Source organism: Gobius niger (assembly GCF_951799975.1).
Source record: "Gobius niger genome assembly, chromosome: 15".
In the NCBI taxonomy this organism is placed as follows: domain Eukaryota; kingdom Metazoa; phylum Chordata; class Actinopteri; order Gobiiformes; family Gobiidae; genus Gobius; species Gobius niger.
In genome coordinates, this window is record NC_136866.1 from 27,968,070 (window position 1) to 27,984,655 (window position 16,586).

Below are 16,586 nucleotides of genomic sequence, written 5' to 3' on the forward strand. Positions count from 1 at the left end.
GACAAAAAAAATGCAAATAATTTGACGAAAAAGTGATAAAAAAGTCACAAAAATTTGTGAGAAAAAAAAATGAAAAAAATGAGATGACTGCCCAACAAAAAAAGTGATGAAAAAAAATCTGATGATGTGAGGAAAAAGATCAATTTAGTTTTGTAGGTCTTAGCTTTCAAATGAGGCGTTACACTGGCCTACAGGATTTGGGTAAAGCTGAACTGGAGAAAATGCTCTCGGTTCAGGCGGGAGTTCAGAGGTTAATAGTTACAAATCCTCAGACTGACCAAAGAGAGTGTTTGAAATGTTTCCAGACCCCTGCCCTCGGGGACAGTGACCAGAGGAACGTGCTTCTCTTTGGTCCTCATGGCAGGAGCTGACATTGCTGTAATAGCACCCCCTGGTGGCCGGGGGAGGCTCCAACAGACTCTTGTTCTACAAATCAGTGTTTTTCAACCACTGTGCCGTGAGATGTTGTCTGGTTTGCCTTGGGAAATTATCCAATCTCACCTAGTTGTTTTTTTTAAACAAATGCATTATTATCCACAAAAAAAGTACCGTTTTCGAGTGTCTGTGCAGAGTAATCATATTATACTCTTCCATATCAGGTAGTTAATTTCTTTGAGACAAGAGAAGTAGTGATGTATTGAGGCGAGTGAGACTATACGGTGTTCCTGGCCAAGACACTTTGATGAGAACATTTTCTGCCTCGTGATTAGTTCAATGAAAAAAATGTGCCTTGGCTCAACAAAGGTTGAAAAACACTGCTATAAATGACCCATGAGACGCTGGGGTCAGAATTATAACCAGGCGGGTTTTTGTTCTGTGACTGTGTGAAGCTTAAAGGCCGGTTGATGCTCCACAAGACGTGAGAACTTCGGCAGCTCTTCCTGACACTTCGGCTCAGCAGACGTTCGTTTAGCACGGCCGCGAGGACTCTGGCTGTGATTGGCTGGATTTTCAGTCTAAAGTTTAGTCAGTTTAAAGTTCTTGTGTCTTGTGGAGTATGAATAGTCCTTTATTAAGTCTGTGATTGACAGGTGGAGCTCTGTGGAGGCTCGTAGCTTGTCCACCCGCCCTTTTGCCCTTAGCAGGCCCTGAACTGTGGAACCCCCTCCCTCTGGAACATTACACAGGCTACTTCAGGTGGAAACTTCAAAACTTTGTTATAAAGACTCATCTTTCAACTCAGGCTTTTAACACGAGATGAGCATTTTTCATATTTTGACTTCATAGTTTAACTTGTTGTTTCATATATTGCTGTGTTTATTGTAGTTTTGTGTTACTGTGTACCTGTACTGCACTTTGGGGCAGTGAAGACTGTTTTGTAAATGTGTTTTTTAAATAAATTTGACCTTATAAGGAACAGGCTTCATCATGTTAATGTCACAGACCACTCGGGATCATGACTATAAATGGGACCTGTCGATCTCTATTATGTAGATCTATGGCAGTGACTCTCATTGTAGTTTGAGAAGGCGGTGTGGAGAGCGAGTGAACTTCTGTAGAACTTTTAAAAAGATTTAACCTCTTAACTCCCGCCTGAACCGAGAGGATCTTTCTCCTCACGTCATCAAATTTTTTTCCCATCATTTTTTTGATTTTTTTTAACTCATTTTTGTAACTTTTTTGTCACATTTTTGTCATTTTTCGTCAATTTTTTGTCAATTTCTTGTAAATTTCTTGTGACATTGTTGTGACATTTTTGCCACTTTTTCATAAATTTTTCGTAACTTTTTTGTCAAATTTTTGTCATTTTTTTGTAAATTTTTTTGTCAATTTCTTGTCAATTTCTTGTGACATTTTTGTGACATTTTTGCCACTTTTTCTATCCATTTTTCGTCACTTTTTTGTCAATGTTTTCTCACTTTTTTGTCACATTTCCATCATTGTTTTCGTCAGTTTTGTTGCTATTTTCACAGCTTTTTTCCAGAAGCTTTTGGACTGGGGTAAAGCCAAACTGGAGAAAACGTGCTCGGTTCAGGTGGGAGTTAAGGGGTTAAAGCTTCTCCAGATCGTTCCTGCAGTAACACTCCGGGTCAGCTCCTTTCTCCTTTCCTTAACCTTTGAGGCGACGTCATGAGATTTATCTGCCAGTGGGGTAAGAACACTGTCCCGTTGGCCGTTTTACTTTCTTATTTCAAGTAAACTCCTAAACCCACACCTGATATTGACTTTGTGTTGTTTGAGCTGATCCCGTTTGTTTTAAAGGCAGGTTTAAGTTCATGAATCAGCTCCCGGACTAAACCCGGACTGAACCGGGTCTAGTCCGGTCTAAACCAGGTCTAATCCGGACTAAACCAGGTCTAACCCGGACTAAACCAGGTCTAGTCCGGGCCTGGCCTTGCGTCGCCGGATGGAGTTGTAGAAACAGTCCTCGTTGATGATGGACGTCAGACTCTGGACGCTGTAGTCTCTGTCCAGCAAGCCGCCCAGCTCCACCAAGCTCCGCCTCCACTCCTCCAGGCCCCGCCCGCTCTGGCACAAGCCCCGCCTCCTCTGCCACAGGCCCCGCCCGCCCCCGTCGTCCCCGCGCTCCGACGGGTCGCCGAAGTGGAGCCTCTGCAGCTGCGCCTCCAGCGGCTCCGCGCGGTCCGGGTGATGGGGAGGAGGGCGGCCATTTTGGAGGCTGTCGTTGGAGATGATGACGTCGCGGTTTGAGGACGGTGGAGGAGCGAGGTTTGAGGACGGTGGAGGAGCGAGGTCTTTGAGGATGGAGTGAAGAGTCTCCAGGACCAGGGACTTGGATTCAACGTCACTGAAAAGACACAAGATGAAACAAAGAGTCAGGTCTGGATCCAAAACACATTTCAACAACTAAAGCTAAAAGGCACATTTTGGATTGTAAGTTGTGTCCAAACTCATTCCTAGCTTTTTGAATGCCGGGGAAAAAAATAATTTCATTAAGCTGAAACAACAAGGTCAGTTCCTTTAATTCTGTCCCTGCAACAACAAAACGTGGATCTAAAGATACAATTTTGTTTTCTGTACTCGCTTTCAATACTTTAATATTGTCTATACCAAACTGGTTTTGTTTAAAGGAATAGGCCACCGTTTTTACATACTAAAATATGTTCTTACCTCACTTTAGACGTGTTAATATATCCCCGTCTGGTCTTTGTCCGTGCGCTCTGTCACGCAAACGGAGCACATACGCAGCCTCTCCCACATGTCACATAGCTCCGAAAAAGCTCACGATAGAAGCTACCAAGCTCTTCCACGTGTTCCCTATTTAAATAAAGTTACGTGAAGTGTTTTCATGCGAAGTATATTTACACAGAAATGTAACATGTCGATTTTATAAGCAAATAAAAAGGGGGACTATATTGTGAGGCGTAATGATACGAGGAGCACAGCGTCCGCGTAGTAACTCAAGTTTCAAGTTTCAAGTTTAATGGTTTTGTATAGCCCAATATCACAACAGAAGTCGCCTCAAAGGGCTGCAACAAACATCAAGGCAATAAAACACAGCAATAAATATGACAATTAAAAGTTCAGGTGAATCCAGTCAAATATAATGTCCAAAGGTAGCGATGAGCGGCGTGGGCGTCCCCCGTCCTTAGACTCTCCAGTACGGCAAGGAAAAACTCAAAAACCCGGCAGGAGAAAAGAGAAACCTTGGGGAGAACCACAGAAGGAGAGATCCACTCCCATAACTCCTAAAGACTTCCCCGCTCACTTCTGTCAATAACCTTTAGGAGTTACTGCGCGGACGTTTTGCTCCTCGTATCATTACGCCTCACAATATAGTCCCCCTTTTTATTTGCTTATAAAATCGACATGTTACATTTCTGTGTAAATATACTTCGCATGAAAACACTTCACGTAACTTTATTTAAATAGGGAACACGTGGAAGAGCTTGGTAGCTTCTATCGTGAGCTTTTTCGGAGCTATGTGACATGTGGGAGAGGCTGCGTATGTGCTCCGTTTGCCTGACAGAGCGCACGGACAAAGACCAGACGGGGATATATTAACACGTCTAAAGTGAGGTAAGAACATATTTTAGTATGTAAAAACGGTGGCCTATTCCTTTAACGGTACCCAGCCCAGGTCAGTGTTGAACTGTAGCAGCAGGGGGCGCTATATAAAAGGAGAGGGCTGATTCAGGACATTCATGGTGAGCAGGTGCTTAAAGAAAAAAATCAGCAGATTCCAGAACAAATAAACGGAAGTCTCTTATGGTTCTGAAATGATGAGCAAGTCTGCAACATAAATATGTAAAATACGTGACAGGGTGGCACAGCAGCACAGCGGTTAGCACTTGTGCTTCACTAGAAGGTCCCAGGTTCGATTTCCACCTGGACGGGGCCTTTCTGTGTGGAGTTTGCATGTTCTCCGGTTTCCCCATCACTAAAAACATGTACAATAGACCAGGATGTTTGAGTGGGAGTGCGGGACGATGGATGGAAATTAGTCCAAGGCTACAGTCTGGTGTGGCTTATTCATTAACATGCACTGTCCCGACCAACCCCTCCTGGACCCGCCACCTTAACGTGGTGGAGGGTCTGAGCGCCTGGATGATCCTGTGGCTCTGTTGTCGGGTCTTCGTGCCCCTGGTAGGGTCTCCCAGGGCAAACAGGTCCGAGGTGACGGGTCAGACAAAGAGCGGTTCAGAAGCCCCTTATGAGAGACCAACAGGCCTGTGAACCATGAGGCCGTCCTTCTGTGGACCCACCACCTGCAGGAGGCGCCATGAGGGGCTGGTGCAATGTGATGTGGGCTCCAACAGCTGCCCCCACGACCCGGCAAACGGACAAGTGGAAGAAAATGGATGGACGGACGGACGGACGGACGGATGTCCTGACCAAATAAACCAATAAACAATCCGAGGAGCACAAACTTGTGACCGATTTTCACAGCGATTTTCACCAAGGCCTAGGAATGTTTTTAGGCTCTTCTTTGAGGTCTTCTTTCCAATGCAAAAAAACGTTCTGTTATGGAAATATCAGCCTTTTATCTGCATTATATCGGCCAGAAAAATAAAGTTTATTTTAAGTTTTTCCTTTATGAAAAGGCAAAGGCAGTGATCTGATGTTTCAGATCATTCACACTTTTAATCAAACTCACTGTGATCTTTACATCAGTCACATTTGCTTGTTTTATTTGTACTGTTTATTTGGTCGGGACAGTGTATGTTAATGAACGCACCATTTCCATCTGTCGTCCCGCACTCTCAAACATCCTGGCCTCTTGTACATATTTTTAGTGGTAGGGGAAACCGGAGTACCCGGAGGAAACCTACGAGCACACTTTTACTTTAGTTGATTATAATGTAACTACAGCTTTTATTCTGTCCCTTTTATATTGTTATTAAATAAAATTGAGTTTTCTATATTGAGAGTAAATATGGTTCGTTCAGCAGTTAATCTACTGCTGAACACGTTTAATAAAGCTGGATATTTACAGATTAAAGACGTCACACAGGGCTGATACACGGCCACCAGGGGGAGCTGTTTCCCCAATAATGAGCCTGGACAGAGCAGATAAACAGCTGACTCTTATTGATTCCCCTCGAATGTGTTTGTAGGTGGGACTGGGCCCCTGTGGTTCTGATGCCGGTGCGTGTGTTTGACGGGACGGACCTGGAGCTGAGCTGGAAGACGGTCTCGGGACGTCCCTCGCACACGGAGCGCAGGTGGACCAGCTCGAACTCTCCGTCTGAAACACACACAGACGTCAGACTCAACCACGGCCAAACCGGCAGGACTTCACTGACGGGACGCTCACCGGCGCCGTCCTGGCTCCTGACGAGGGCGGCCGACGCTGGGATTAACCAGCGGAACCTGAAGGGGTCCAGGTCAGAGCGGGACACCTGAACACATCACACAAACTGAACACCTTAACTGCCATTTCAATCCAAAATACTAACATTATTACATTTAAAAGTCTTTGAACTAGGGCTGGGCACCTTTAACCTCTTAACTCCCACCTGAACCGAGAGGATCTTTTCCTCACGTCATCAGATTTTTTTTCCATCATTTTTTTGTTGGGTATTCAACTCATTTTTGTAACTTTTTGGTCAAATTTTTGTAATTTTTTTTGTCAAATTTTTTGTCACATTTTTGTAATTTTTTAAATCAATTTTTCGTAAATTTTTTGTCAAATTTTTATCTCGTTTTTGTAATTTTTTCATCAATTTTTGTAATTTTTCTGTCACATTTTGTCACATTTTTGTCATTTTTTAAATACATTTTTCGTAAATTTTTTTGTCAAATTTTTATCTCGTTTTTGTAATTTTTTCATCAATTTTTGTAATTTTTTTGTCACATTTTGTCACATTTTTTTGTCACATTTTGTCACATTTTTTTGTCCCATTTTTGTAATTTTTTGTCACATTTTGTCACTTTTTTTGTCACATTTTTTAAATTTTTTGTCACATTTTGTCACATTTTTTTGTCCCATGTTTGTCATTTTTTTTTCACATTTTTGTCGTTTTTTTGTCACATTTTTTGTCAATTTCTTGTGACATTTTTGTGACATTTTTGCCACTTTTTCCAAAAATTTTCGTCACTTTTTTGTCAATGTTTTCTCACTTTTTTGTCACATTTCCATCCTTGTTTTCGTCTCAGTTTTGTTGCCATTTTCACACCCTTTTTCCAGAAGCTTTTGGATTGGGGTAAAGCCAAACTGGAAAAAATGTGCTCGGTTCAGGTGGGAGTTAAGGGGTTAAATGACACCAGTTTGATATTAAAGCAACATTAAAGACGTGACTTGGTTGTTTCACCTCCATTTTTTTTAATACTGTTATTGAAATGTAGCAGCACCCAGCCCTGTGTGTAACTAATACATCACAAAACGCACCAGTCGTTTCTTCACTTTGGGGTCTTTGTAAACGAGGACCACGGCTTGTTTGAAAACTGCAAAGAGAAACAAAACCACGTTAACACAATAAGTACTCGTAAATGTGCTGCTTTAAGTTGATCTGTTTCCTGACCGAACAGGGTGAGCTGCGGGTCCTTCCTCATTCGGCCCAGGCTGGGGAAAGGGTTGAGCCACAGCACAGACGAGCGCAGCAGGAAGTCGCCCATCGACAGCTCCGTCACCTACACACAGGACAGGTAAGAAGTAATCCTACTAATCCTACTTCTGCTATTACACACTTTAATGGTAAGTGAATAAATAACTTCCTACTAATCCTACTTCTGCTATTGCATACTTTAAAGCTAGTGAAATGTAAATAACTATGCAGAAACAGTGAAGAACCAAATGATTTGCAGTCGTTTTGCTGATGCACCACCAGAGGGAGCCATTGTGCTGTGAAAAGGTAATCGCCTGATAAAGCAATAATCCTGAAATTAAGAATATTTGACTTTAATTTGAGTAATTTTGACTTGCCCAGTAAAAAAAGAACCTGCCATTGGGGCAAAAATATCTATATAAATATCAAAATAATGGATTGACCTGCAGGTTTAGATTCATAGTTTTGTTTTGTTTATATATTTTTCACAATGGATTGTTTGAGTAGTGAAAAAATCTGTCATGAAATCAACAAGGTAGAAAACTAGTCATGAATCTCACTGCATAAAAAAAATCTATGTTGTAAGACTTTAAGTCTTAAAGGTCTTAAAGGTAAAAAAAAATCGACTTTTTTTTACTTCATTCACACAGTTCTCAACAATCCTGCTGAATCCTGCTCTGAGCAGCTGCTCCGCCCTTTGCTGGAAAACCACTGAGTTGTGACACTGGCCTTTTTTACGTCATAGAGTCAAACAGGAAGAGCTTAAAGGGATATTTCAGGATTTTTGACATAGGGCCTCAGTTCCTAGTTATCCAGAGTGTTGCTGATTTCTGGAGATATTTTTTTTTGTAATTCATGCAGTTCTTATGTGTTATTATTTGTTCTTATGGTTAAAATTATTCTATGGACACAGACATTTATATGGTTAGTCTGGGGTTATAAGTGATTTGCCTCAGGTGCTCTGGGGAGCGGGTCACACTGTTTTAGCTGATACCATAGACATGCACTAGCCTAGCGCCACGAAACTCTTCAAACATAAGAACTGCATGAATTACAAAAAAAATATCTCCAGAAATCAGCAACACTCTGGATAACTAGGAACTGAGGCCCTATGTCAAAAATCCTGAAATATCCCTTTAACGTCTGTAATGTAACGCCAGAATCAAAGTGGATTAAACTCTTATGATGAAGCGGCCAGAGCCGTGCTGAGTCAAAACGTGTGCTAGCTTGTGTGTGTTAGCATGTGTGTTAGCCATTTATGAAGCTGTGTTGCAGATGTCAACTCCTTCTAACTGCATTATGAAGTAACTTCACTTTTTGCTGTGATATTTATATTTCTACTACTGCAAAAGTTGCATTGGCTTTATCAACTCGGGGAGGGGGGGCGGAGTTAACTGAATCCAAGCGTCTTGTCTTCCGGGTTAGAAAAATACCTCCAGAAAATACTTAAATTCATCACAAAAAATAGTACTCCATAGTGGTAGAGGTGTGTTTATATATATATATATATATATATATATATATATATATATATTATATAAATGCCTATAGTTTACTTTGGAAAGGCTAAAATAGCAGATACAGATCCTTTAAGTGGAAAAATACTTGTTCCACTGGCAGATTTCTGTACTCGCAAACTCAGATCTACTGACGTCTATTTCCCAATGAATTTAATTGATTCCCTTTGAGATTTGGGGAGTTCGACATGTTCCCCACCTGTCCATGGGGGGCGCTGTTCTCCGCGTTCAGCCTCTCGAACGCGGAGCCGAACTCTTCGTAAATCTTCTGCATCTCGTTGATGTGAGACGCCACTTCCTCCATCGACTTCAGCGCCTCTGCGGGAACAAGACCAGTCGATTAAGCTCTTTTTATTTCAATCACGGGACGGTTTTATCGACGTCCCGCCCTGACGGTCCCGGGTCTGCAGTACCTGTGAGGTGGAGGCGTTCAGGCGTCCTCTCCTCCGTCAGAGAAACCAGCTCCCTCAGCAGCAGCGGATACTTCAGGACCCTCTGCACCGGTTTGATCAGGAACGACTCCAGAGACGCCGAGTGCTGATTGGACGGATTCCGCGTGTCCAGGAAGTGCTTGAAGGCGGCGTCGGTTTTAGCTAAAAATAAAACAAATAAACTTAGAAATAATTTAATTTAAAAATATTTATTATGTATAAGAAATGTTTTCTGTTGATGCAATAAAACAGGAAATAGATAATGAAAAATCCATCTGAAAAAGGAAGGAAATGACCGTATATGGATTACAGCGTGAGGAAAAGAAGGAAAGAAAGAAGAAAGGGAAGAAGGAAGGAAGGAAGGAAGGAAGGAAGGAAGGAAGGAAGGAAGGAAGGAAGGAAGGAAGGAATTAAAAGATGGATGGAAGGAAGGAAAAGATGGAGGGAAGGAAGGAAAAGATGGAGGGAAGGAAGGAAAAGATGGATGGAAGGAAGGAAAAGATGGATGGAAGGAAGGAAAAGATGGATGGAAGGAAGGAAAAGATGGATGGAAGGAAGGAAAAGATGGATGGAAGGAAGGAAAAGATGGATGGAAGGAAGGAAAAGATGGACGGAAGGAAGGAAGGAAAAGATGAATGGAAGGAATTAAAAGATGGATGGAAGGAAGGAAAAGATGGATGGAAGGAAGGAAGGAAAAGATGGATGGAAGGAAGGAAAAGATGGATGGAAGGAAGGAAAAGATGGATGGAAGGAAGGAAGGAAAAGATGGATGGAAGGAAGGAAAAGATGGATGGAAGGAAGGAAGGAAGGAAAAGATGGATGGAAGGAAGGAAAAGATGGATGGAAGGAAGGAAAAGATGGATGGAAGGAAGGAAGGAAAAGATGGATGGAAGGAAGGAAAAGATGGATGGAAGGAAGGAAAAGATGGATGGAAGGAAGGAAGGAAGGAAGGAAGGAAGGAAGGAAGGAAGGAAGGAAGGAAGGAAGGAAGGAAGGAAAGAAGGTCTTAAAGTTTAGTCTCTTCGTCTGCACATGCGCCCTGTGTATGTTCCTCCCGTCTTTAGCCGCTGCTGTCTCCCACAAAGGAAATGACCATATTTGGATTACACTGTCATCTCGGTCACAGCCTTTCCTGCTACACGTGGATACCAAACTTGTCAGTATTTGTGAATGAACGAGCGTGGGAAAGACCAGAGAGGGCCGCCATGTTAGAGGTACTTCCTGAACAACTACAGCGCAAAACGTGGTAAAATAAGCACCACGAAAGAAGAGTTTGGTCTATTTTTTAACTCTTATGCTAAAACCAAGATGTCAGTGGATAAAAGTAGCTTAAAATGTGGCTGGTACCTCTGTGCAGGACCTTCTGGGCTTTGATGTGGTTGGCGCAGAAGCCGCTGTAGAGTTTGAAGTGATCGGCATAAACCAAGAAGGAGCCTCCGAGAGAGAACAGCAACTTCTGCAGGAAAACGTCAAGGTTTAGTCTTGTTTTTTGGTTTAGTTCAGTCCTGGTTTCCGTGTTCTTACCTTGAATTCCTCCGGCGTCTCGAAGCTGCTGAGACTCGGACACAGGTCGATCTTTTCCTCCAGCGTCTGCAGGAAAACTCTCTGGAAATCCAACATGGCGGGTAAACTGCCGAACAGCGCCTCCATCTGGAACAGAGCGGAACTGTCGGGGGAGGTCGAGCATAGAAATAAAAAGGAGAAGCAGCTCGGGAAACTCCGTTAGCTTCCTCATGCGATTTTCCTGTAGCCGTTAGCTTCCTCAAACTGACCTCGTCTTTGCTCAGAAACGTCTCCTGCTGCAGCGGCGTCAGGTACAGGTCGAACAGCTGAACCAGGTCCTGCACAAAAAAAGCCTCGCGTTAAACTGACGTTACACTAAATGACCCTACGCTAGGGCTGGGTACCGATACCATATATCTGTCGTCTGGAACCAGGAAACGGAAGAATAATGTGTGGAAGATCTGCACATTTACAAAATCGGGGTTCATCTCCAATGTCAAGAAATGTGTGGGGAAAATGGGGAATGAATTTTTTTGGGGGGACGAGAGAAATAGGGAAAATAGTAGGAAAAAAAATAACAAAAAAAGATTTAGGAAATGAGAAAAAAAATGGGAAAATTTGGACAAATTGTGGCAAAAATTAAGGAAAACATTGGGTGAAACAATAAGAAAAATGTGAAAAATTGGGGGGGGGGGGGGGGGGGTGAAATAGGGAAAAATGGGAATAAATTGGGGGGGAAATGGGGGGAAATAGGGCAAATATTAGTAATAAAAATGAGGGGGGAAATTCAGAAAAATTGGGGCAAAAAAACAGGGAATAAATTGGGAAAAGAATTGGGGAAAAACTGGTGAAAAAAATGTTTTATTTGAGCTGTAACAACCAAGTCTCTTCTTTTAATGCTGTCCCTGAATGACTGTCAACGGAATGACTCTCCGCGTTAAACCAAATGACTCTTTGCGTTAAACCGAATGACTCTTCGGGCCAGATCTTGTGGCGGCGCACGGGGCGGCGCAGGCTCTTGGCGAATTATTTTCCGAGTGGCGGAGCTGTATGTGCCATTCGCCTCCGCCACCTATGAGGGAGCGTCACAAGAGGAGGTGACTGCACTGATGGAAACACGGCTGACATTCACTTCCTTGTTTACATTGCGCTTTCTTAAGCCTTAGGCTCTCACAGGTCAAACTAAAAACTTTATTTACCCCATCGTGAGCTAAACGATGTTCACGTCTCGAGAGAAAAAGAGCAACAGCGTCCGCTGTGGCGCGGATCAGCCCGCGCTTGGCGTGTACGCGAAGCAAAACAAAAGCACATGTTCACCCCCCACTCCCACACAAGCACTCTCCTGGACGCGGAGTCGATCTGGTTGGAGGAAAATGTGTGTGTCTCAACCCACTTAAATGCGCCAAGTCTGGAGTGGCAAGATCACAAAGTGCGCTCCGACTGAGCGCAAAATGTCACGCTATCGTCTCCGTTTTGATGCACAAGATCGGGCCCTTCGCGTTAAACCGAATGACTCTCCGCGTTAAACCGAATGACTCTCCGCGTTAAGCCGAATGACTCTCCGCGTTAAGCCGAATGACTCTCCGCGTTAAGCCGAATGACTCTCCGCGTTAAACCGAATGACTCTCCGGGTTAAACCGAATAACTCTTTGCGTTAAACCGAATGACTCTATACGTTAAACCGAATAACTCTCTGCGTTAAACCGAATGACTCTCCGCGTTAAACCGAATAACTCTCTGCGTTAAACCAAATGACTCTCCGCGTTAAACCGAATGACTCTTTGCGTTAAACCGAATAACTCTCTGCGTTAAACCGAATGACTCTCCGCGTTAAGCCGAATGACTCTCCGCGTTAAACCGAATGACTCTCCGCGTTAAGCCGAATGACTCTCCGCGTTAAACCGAATAACTCTTTGCGTTAAACCGAATGACTCTCCACGTTAAACCGAATGACTCTCCGCGTTAAACCGAATAACTCTCTGCGTTAAACCAAATGACTCTCCGCGTTAAACCGAATGACTCTCCGCGTTAAACCGAATAACTCTCTGCGTTAAACCAAATGACTCTCCGCGTTAAACCGAATGACTCTTTGCGTTAAACCAAATGACTCTCCGCGTTAAACCGAATGACTCTTTGCGTTAAACCGAATGACTCTCCGCGTTAAACCGAATGGCTCTCCGCGTTAAACCGAATGACTCTCCGCGTTAAACCGAATGACTCTCCGCGTTAAACCGAATGGCCCTCCGCCAAAAGGTCCCAGGACTCACTTTAACGTAGGACTTCTCCGTCTCCAGCAGCTCCTCGATCACCTTCCTGATTCGCTGGCACGCGCTGAGGTGGGAGGGGCTGACGCTGGAGTGGGAGGAGCCGGAACTCGAGTGGGAGGGGCTCGACGACGCGCGGAGCTCCGCCTCTTTCCCATCGTACGGGTTCCTGGGGATGTCCACGCTCGCCGCTCGGCATTCTGGGAAGATCTGGTAGAGGGAGTTGATCCGCTCCGTGCTCTGGGGGAAACATCACAAAAACATCACAAAATTAGGTCAGAATTCAACCATTACACTGAGAGTTCGAAATAAATAAATAAATGTCGCTCAGGAGCAGGGGTGTAGCCGGCTTTTGGCCGGTTTGAAACGCAAATGGCCGGTAAAAATTATGTCCATCGGCCAAATTGGCCGACAGTAAAAAATATGGAAAGAGAATATAGAAAAATATATTAAACATGTCACCTAAGTCAGTGACTAACATAACAAAGTGTTTTCGAGACAGGCCTAAATATTAAAAAAGGTTCAATATTTCTATCAAAAAAGTTTAGATTTACGCCTTTAGCCCGTTTTACAAAGCGCAGTCGAAGCGCCATCATCGCTGTCTGGATATGTAACGCTTTTTCTTCGTGCTTCGTCACATTTTCCAAGAAAACGGCAAACTACAGGTACATTTACTTTGATATAAGTGTGTTAAGAACTCGGCAGCTAATACGTTTGATTAGGATATTCTTGAAACGCGCATGTGTTCAGTCAGACTGACGCGCTGTCCCGCAGCGGCTCTTCCTGGGAGAGTGACCGGGTTTAGAGGCGCTTCCCTCGGTCAGTCTGCGCAGACGCCTCGGCTCAGTTCCCGGTGTTGGAGCCGCTCAGAGAGTGGCCGGGTTTAGAGGCGCTTCCCTCGGTCAGTCTGCGCTGACGCCTCGGCTCAGTTACCGGTGTTGGAGCCGCTCAGAGAGTGGCCGGGTTTAGAGGTGCTTCCCTCGGTCAGTCTGCGCAGACGCCTCGGCTCAGTTACCGGTGTTGGAGCCGCTCTAAAGCGAAGCAGAGCTGGGTCCGTTTTGAATCGCTCGAGACTGACTTTTGTGACTTTAGTGCTGTCGATTTGTCTCTCCACAATATTTCAGCGATGAGGGACTTAATCACTATTTTACACCTGAAGCCACGTAAAAGCGCGGAGGGGCATCTACAGCCCCGCCCTCGCTGAGCAGCTGGTCAGACCTGGATAAGGACAGCGTGAGGGTCGTAGATATCGGCTACTTTCTGTCTGAGTTAAAGTGCATATGAGTGGTGTATATCCGCGTGACACCTGCTGCTCCACCGTCTCCACGCGCACAACTTCATGTTTGGATTTTCGCTGTTGCTACATTTTTCTCACGTCAGTCTTTAATTAGAAATAGCCGTGTTTTTGGACCAACTAATGCACTCGTGTAGCTCTGTCTAAATGTAGATTGTTATTGATAATAAGCCACGTTCATAATGTATATATCTTTTAATGGCCGGTAATTCTTGCGAATGGCCGACATTTGACGACCCAGCCGGCCAAAGTGGCCGACAAAAAAAAAGTCTAGCGGAACCTCTGCTCGGGAGTCACCGATATCACTTTCTAAACCGATACGAGTACTTTGATTTGAGTACTTGCCGATACTGAATACCGATACGAGTACAAGGCTTTTTCTACAACAGACTTTTTGAAGTGAATACACGGTTTATAGACTGAGTTGGTTTGTAATTAGTTAATTTACTCATTTATTGAACAGATGCCTTTTTATTTTTCATTCAATAATATTTTTATTTTTATTGCTCTGTCCATCACAGACAGAACAGCTCATGTCCTAAAGCTCCTCAATGCTTGTGCTTTATTCATTTATGTATTTTTATTTAACAATAGTATTGAGATGTTACTTATTACTGCAGATAAATGGTCTCTTTTCTCCTTTACTTCAGCTCCGTGTGGATTTTCTCGTGTGTTTATAGTAACTTATCCAGTAGCTTCAGCATTTTGATTGTTTTGCTCATTTTGGCTCAATACAAACATGCTGTATCTCTTTATTTTGGATTTTCTGAAGACTTTTTAGCCACTGGGTTAGTTTTTTAGATGAATTAACCCCTGGGCATAAAACGGCATGAGAATCTCCAGAACTGTTAGCCACGAGTTAGCGGCTAGTTAGCAACATTAGCAACATTAGCCTGTATCTTGTAAACGCTGCAGCACTAGCAACATTTAGCTCTGGTTAAATCTAGCACAGACTCTGATTTAGGGAGTGTCGTCAGTAATAAAGTCAGCTCTATGTGGAATATTGGATTTACACTAAACAATTCTCCAGTTTGTTGCTATTTTCTCGCCCCGTAGGAGTGCTGGGCCGCACGCTCGCTAAACTCCGTCAGCTGCACTCTCTCCCTCCTGTCCTGGCTTTAACCTCCCCCCAGTGCTCCCTGGTCCACGTCGGTGACAAAGACAGACCCAGGACAAGTAAAGGGAAAGAAAAGCAACAATAAGCCGCAGTTGGAAAAGCATACTGTATTTACCCTGAATACTATACTATAATAGAAGCCTTTATTTGCTCTTGTAAACAGGAGATTTCTCAGTTACATATAAACACCGTATTCTGCCAGAAACAGATCAAGACTTTTTTCTTTCCTCCACTATCATTTATCACAAAAATCCCCCATTGTCTCGCCCCAAACTCCAAAACCAGGCTCTGCTTCTGCCAAATAAATGTCAGTAACCCTGACTAATAAAGTCCTAATAAAGTCCCAAGGCCATTGTTGAGATTCCAGTAGAGAGTGTGATTATGATTAACAGCCCAGCCCTACGTATCTTCCTTAGTTATTGCATTACCATGAATAGAGAATGATTAAAATTAATTAAATGTGACGCTAAAGCCCAGCGTGTACGGACCCGAAATATAAACGCTCGTGCGGATCTGTGATTTCCCGAATATTTTCAAAATTAAAAACAAGCCGGAGCAGGAGAAAGTCGTAAACACAGCGTCGCACCGAGCTCTGTCAGAGCAAGTCCGAGTGTAATGGTTTACAGGGAGGGTCTGTATCAGAGAGACGCCATTGAGAAAACCGAGAGGATCAGTCCTTGTATAGTCCTGGTCTTTATAGAGACACTGAGATATGTTCTTACCTGAGCTTAGACGAGTTGATGTGTACCTGTCTGGTCTTTACACGTGCGCTCAGTCACGCAAAAACATTGGGCCAAACGGGGGGGAAGTTAGAAGCGACCAAGCTCTTCCACGGTTTCTCTTTTTAAATATGGTTACGTGAGTAGTTACACGATCCAAGTAGGACTGGCTGATATGGCCACAAAAATAAAATCTCGATTTTTTTTACTCAGTTTGGACGATTTTAATCGATTTTATTGGAAATAAACTTTAAAAAGTCTCCTGATCTTTCATATGAAGAAAACTGCTCAGAGTCCTGCTCATTAACATTTCATAATGTAGCTACAATTAGGCCCATTAAAGGGACTATACAGAGTTTAAAAATGTTAAAATGATGTATTTTCCTCCCCCTACATCAGGGGTAGGCAAGTTTGCTCGGTCGGGGGCTAATTTTCTTCATTGTAAAAAGACCAAGGGCCGAACCTGACGATTTTAGCCAAAAGTAAACTCAGAAATGCCAGTGCTGTGCATAATATATGTTCTCATTTGGTGTTCTGTTTGGAATTTTGTAAGTAATTGACAGTATTTTTCATATTTTTCCAGTACTTAACCCTTTAAAGGAATAGGCCACCGTTTTTACACACTGAGATATGTTCTTACCTTAGCTTTGACGAGTTCTTTAGGACCTGTCTGGTCTTCCCCCGTGCCTTCAGTCACGTAAACACAGCGCAGTCACGCAGTAATCTTCACTTTACTGTGCGGATGCCATATTACTCCTGGTATTATTACGCCTTACAATATAGTTCCCCCT

General features: G+C 43.4%; 1 protein-coding gene across 1 annotated transcript in view; it reads right to left on the bottom strand.

Annotated features, from left to right (window-relative positions):
- Positions 1–2,305: 2,305 nt before the first annotated feature.
- The window catches only part of LOC306975090 (rho guanine nucleotide exchange factor TIAM2-like), a 36,542-nt gene continuing 22,261 nt past the window's right edge, over positions 2,306–16,586 (bottom strand). The window contains exons 11-21 of the mRNA XM_079572511.1: positions 12,669–12,905; positions 10,671–10,739; positions 10,423–10,548; positions 10,246–10,354; positions 8,881–9,060; positions 8,667–8,785; positions 6,927–7,035; positions 6,794–6,849; positions 5,720–5,804; positions 5,575–5,650; positions 2,306–2,749 (exon numbers count right to left, since the gene is read on the bottom strand). Of these exons, the coding sequence (XP_079428637.1) occupies positions 2,308–2,749; positions 5,575–5,650; positions 5,720–5,804; positions 6,794–6,849; positions 6,927–7,035; positions 8,667–8,785; positions 8,881–9,060; positions 10,246–10,354; positions 10,423–10,548; positions 10,671–10,739; positions 12,669–12,905 (1,608 nt within the window). The 3' untranslated portion in view covers positions 2,306–2,307. The remainder of the gene's footprint in view (positions 2,750–5,574; positions 5,651–5,719; positions 5,805–6,793; positions 6,850–6,926; positions 7,036–8,666; positions 8,786–8,880; positions 9,061–10,245; positions 10,355–10,422; positions 10,549–10,670; positions 10,740–12,668; positions 12,906–16,586) is intronic.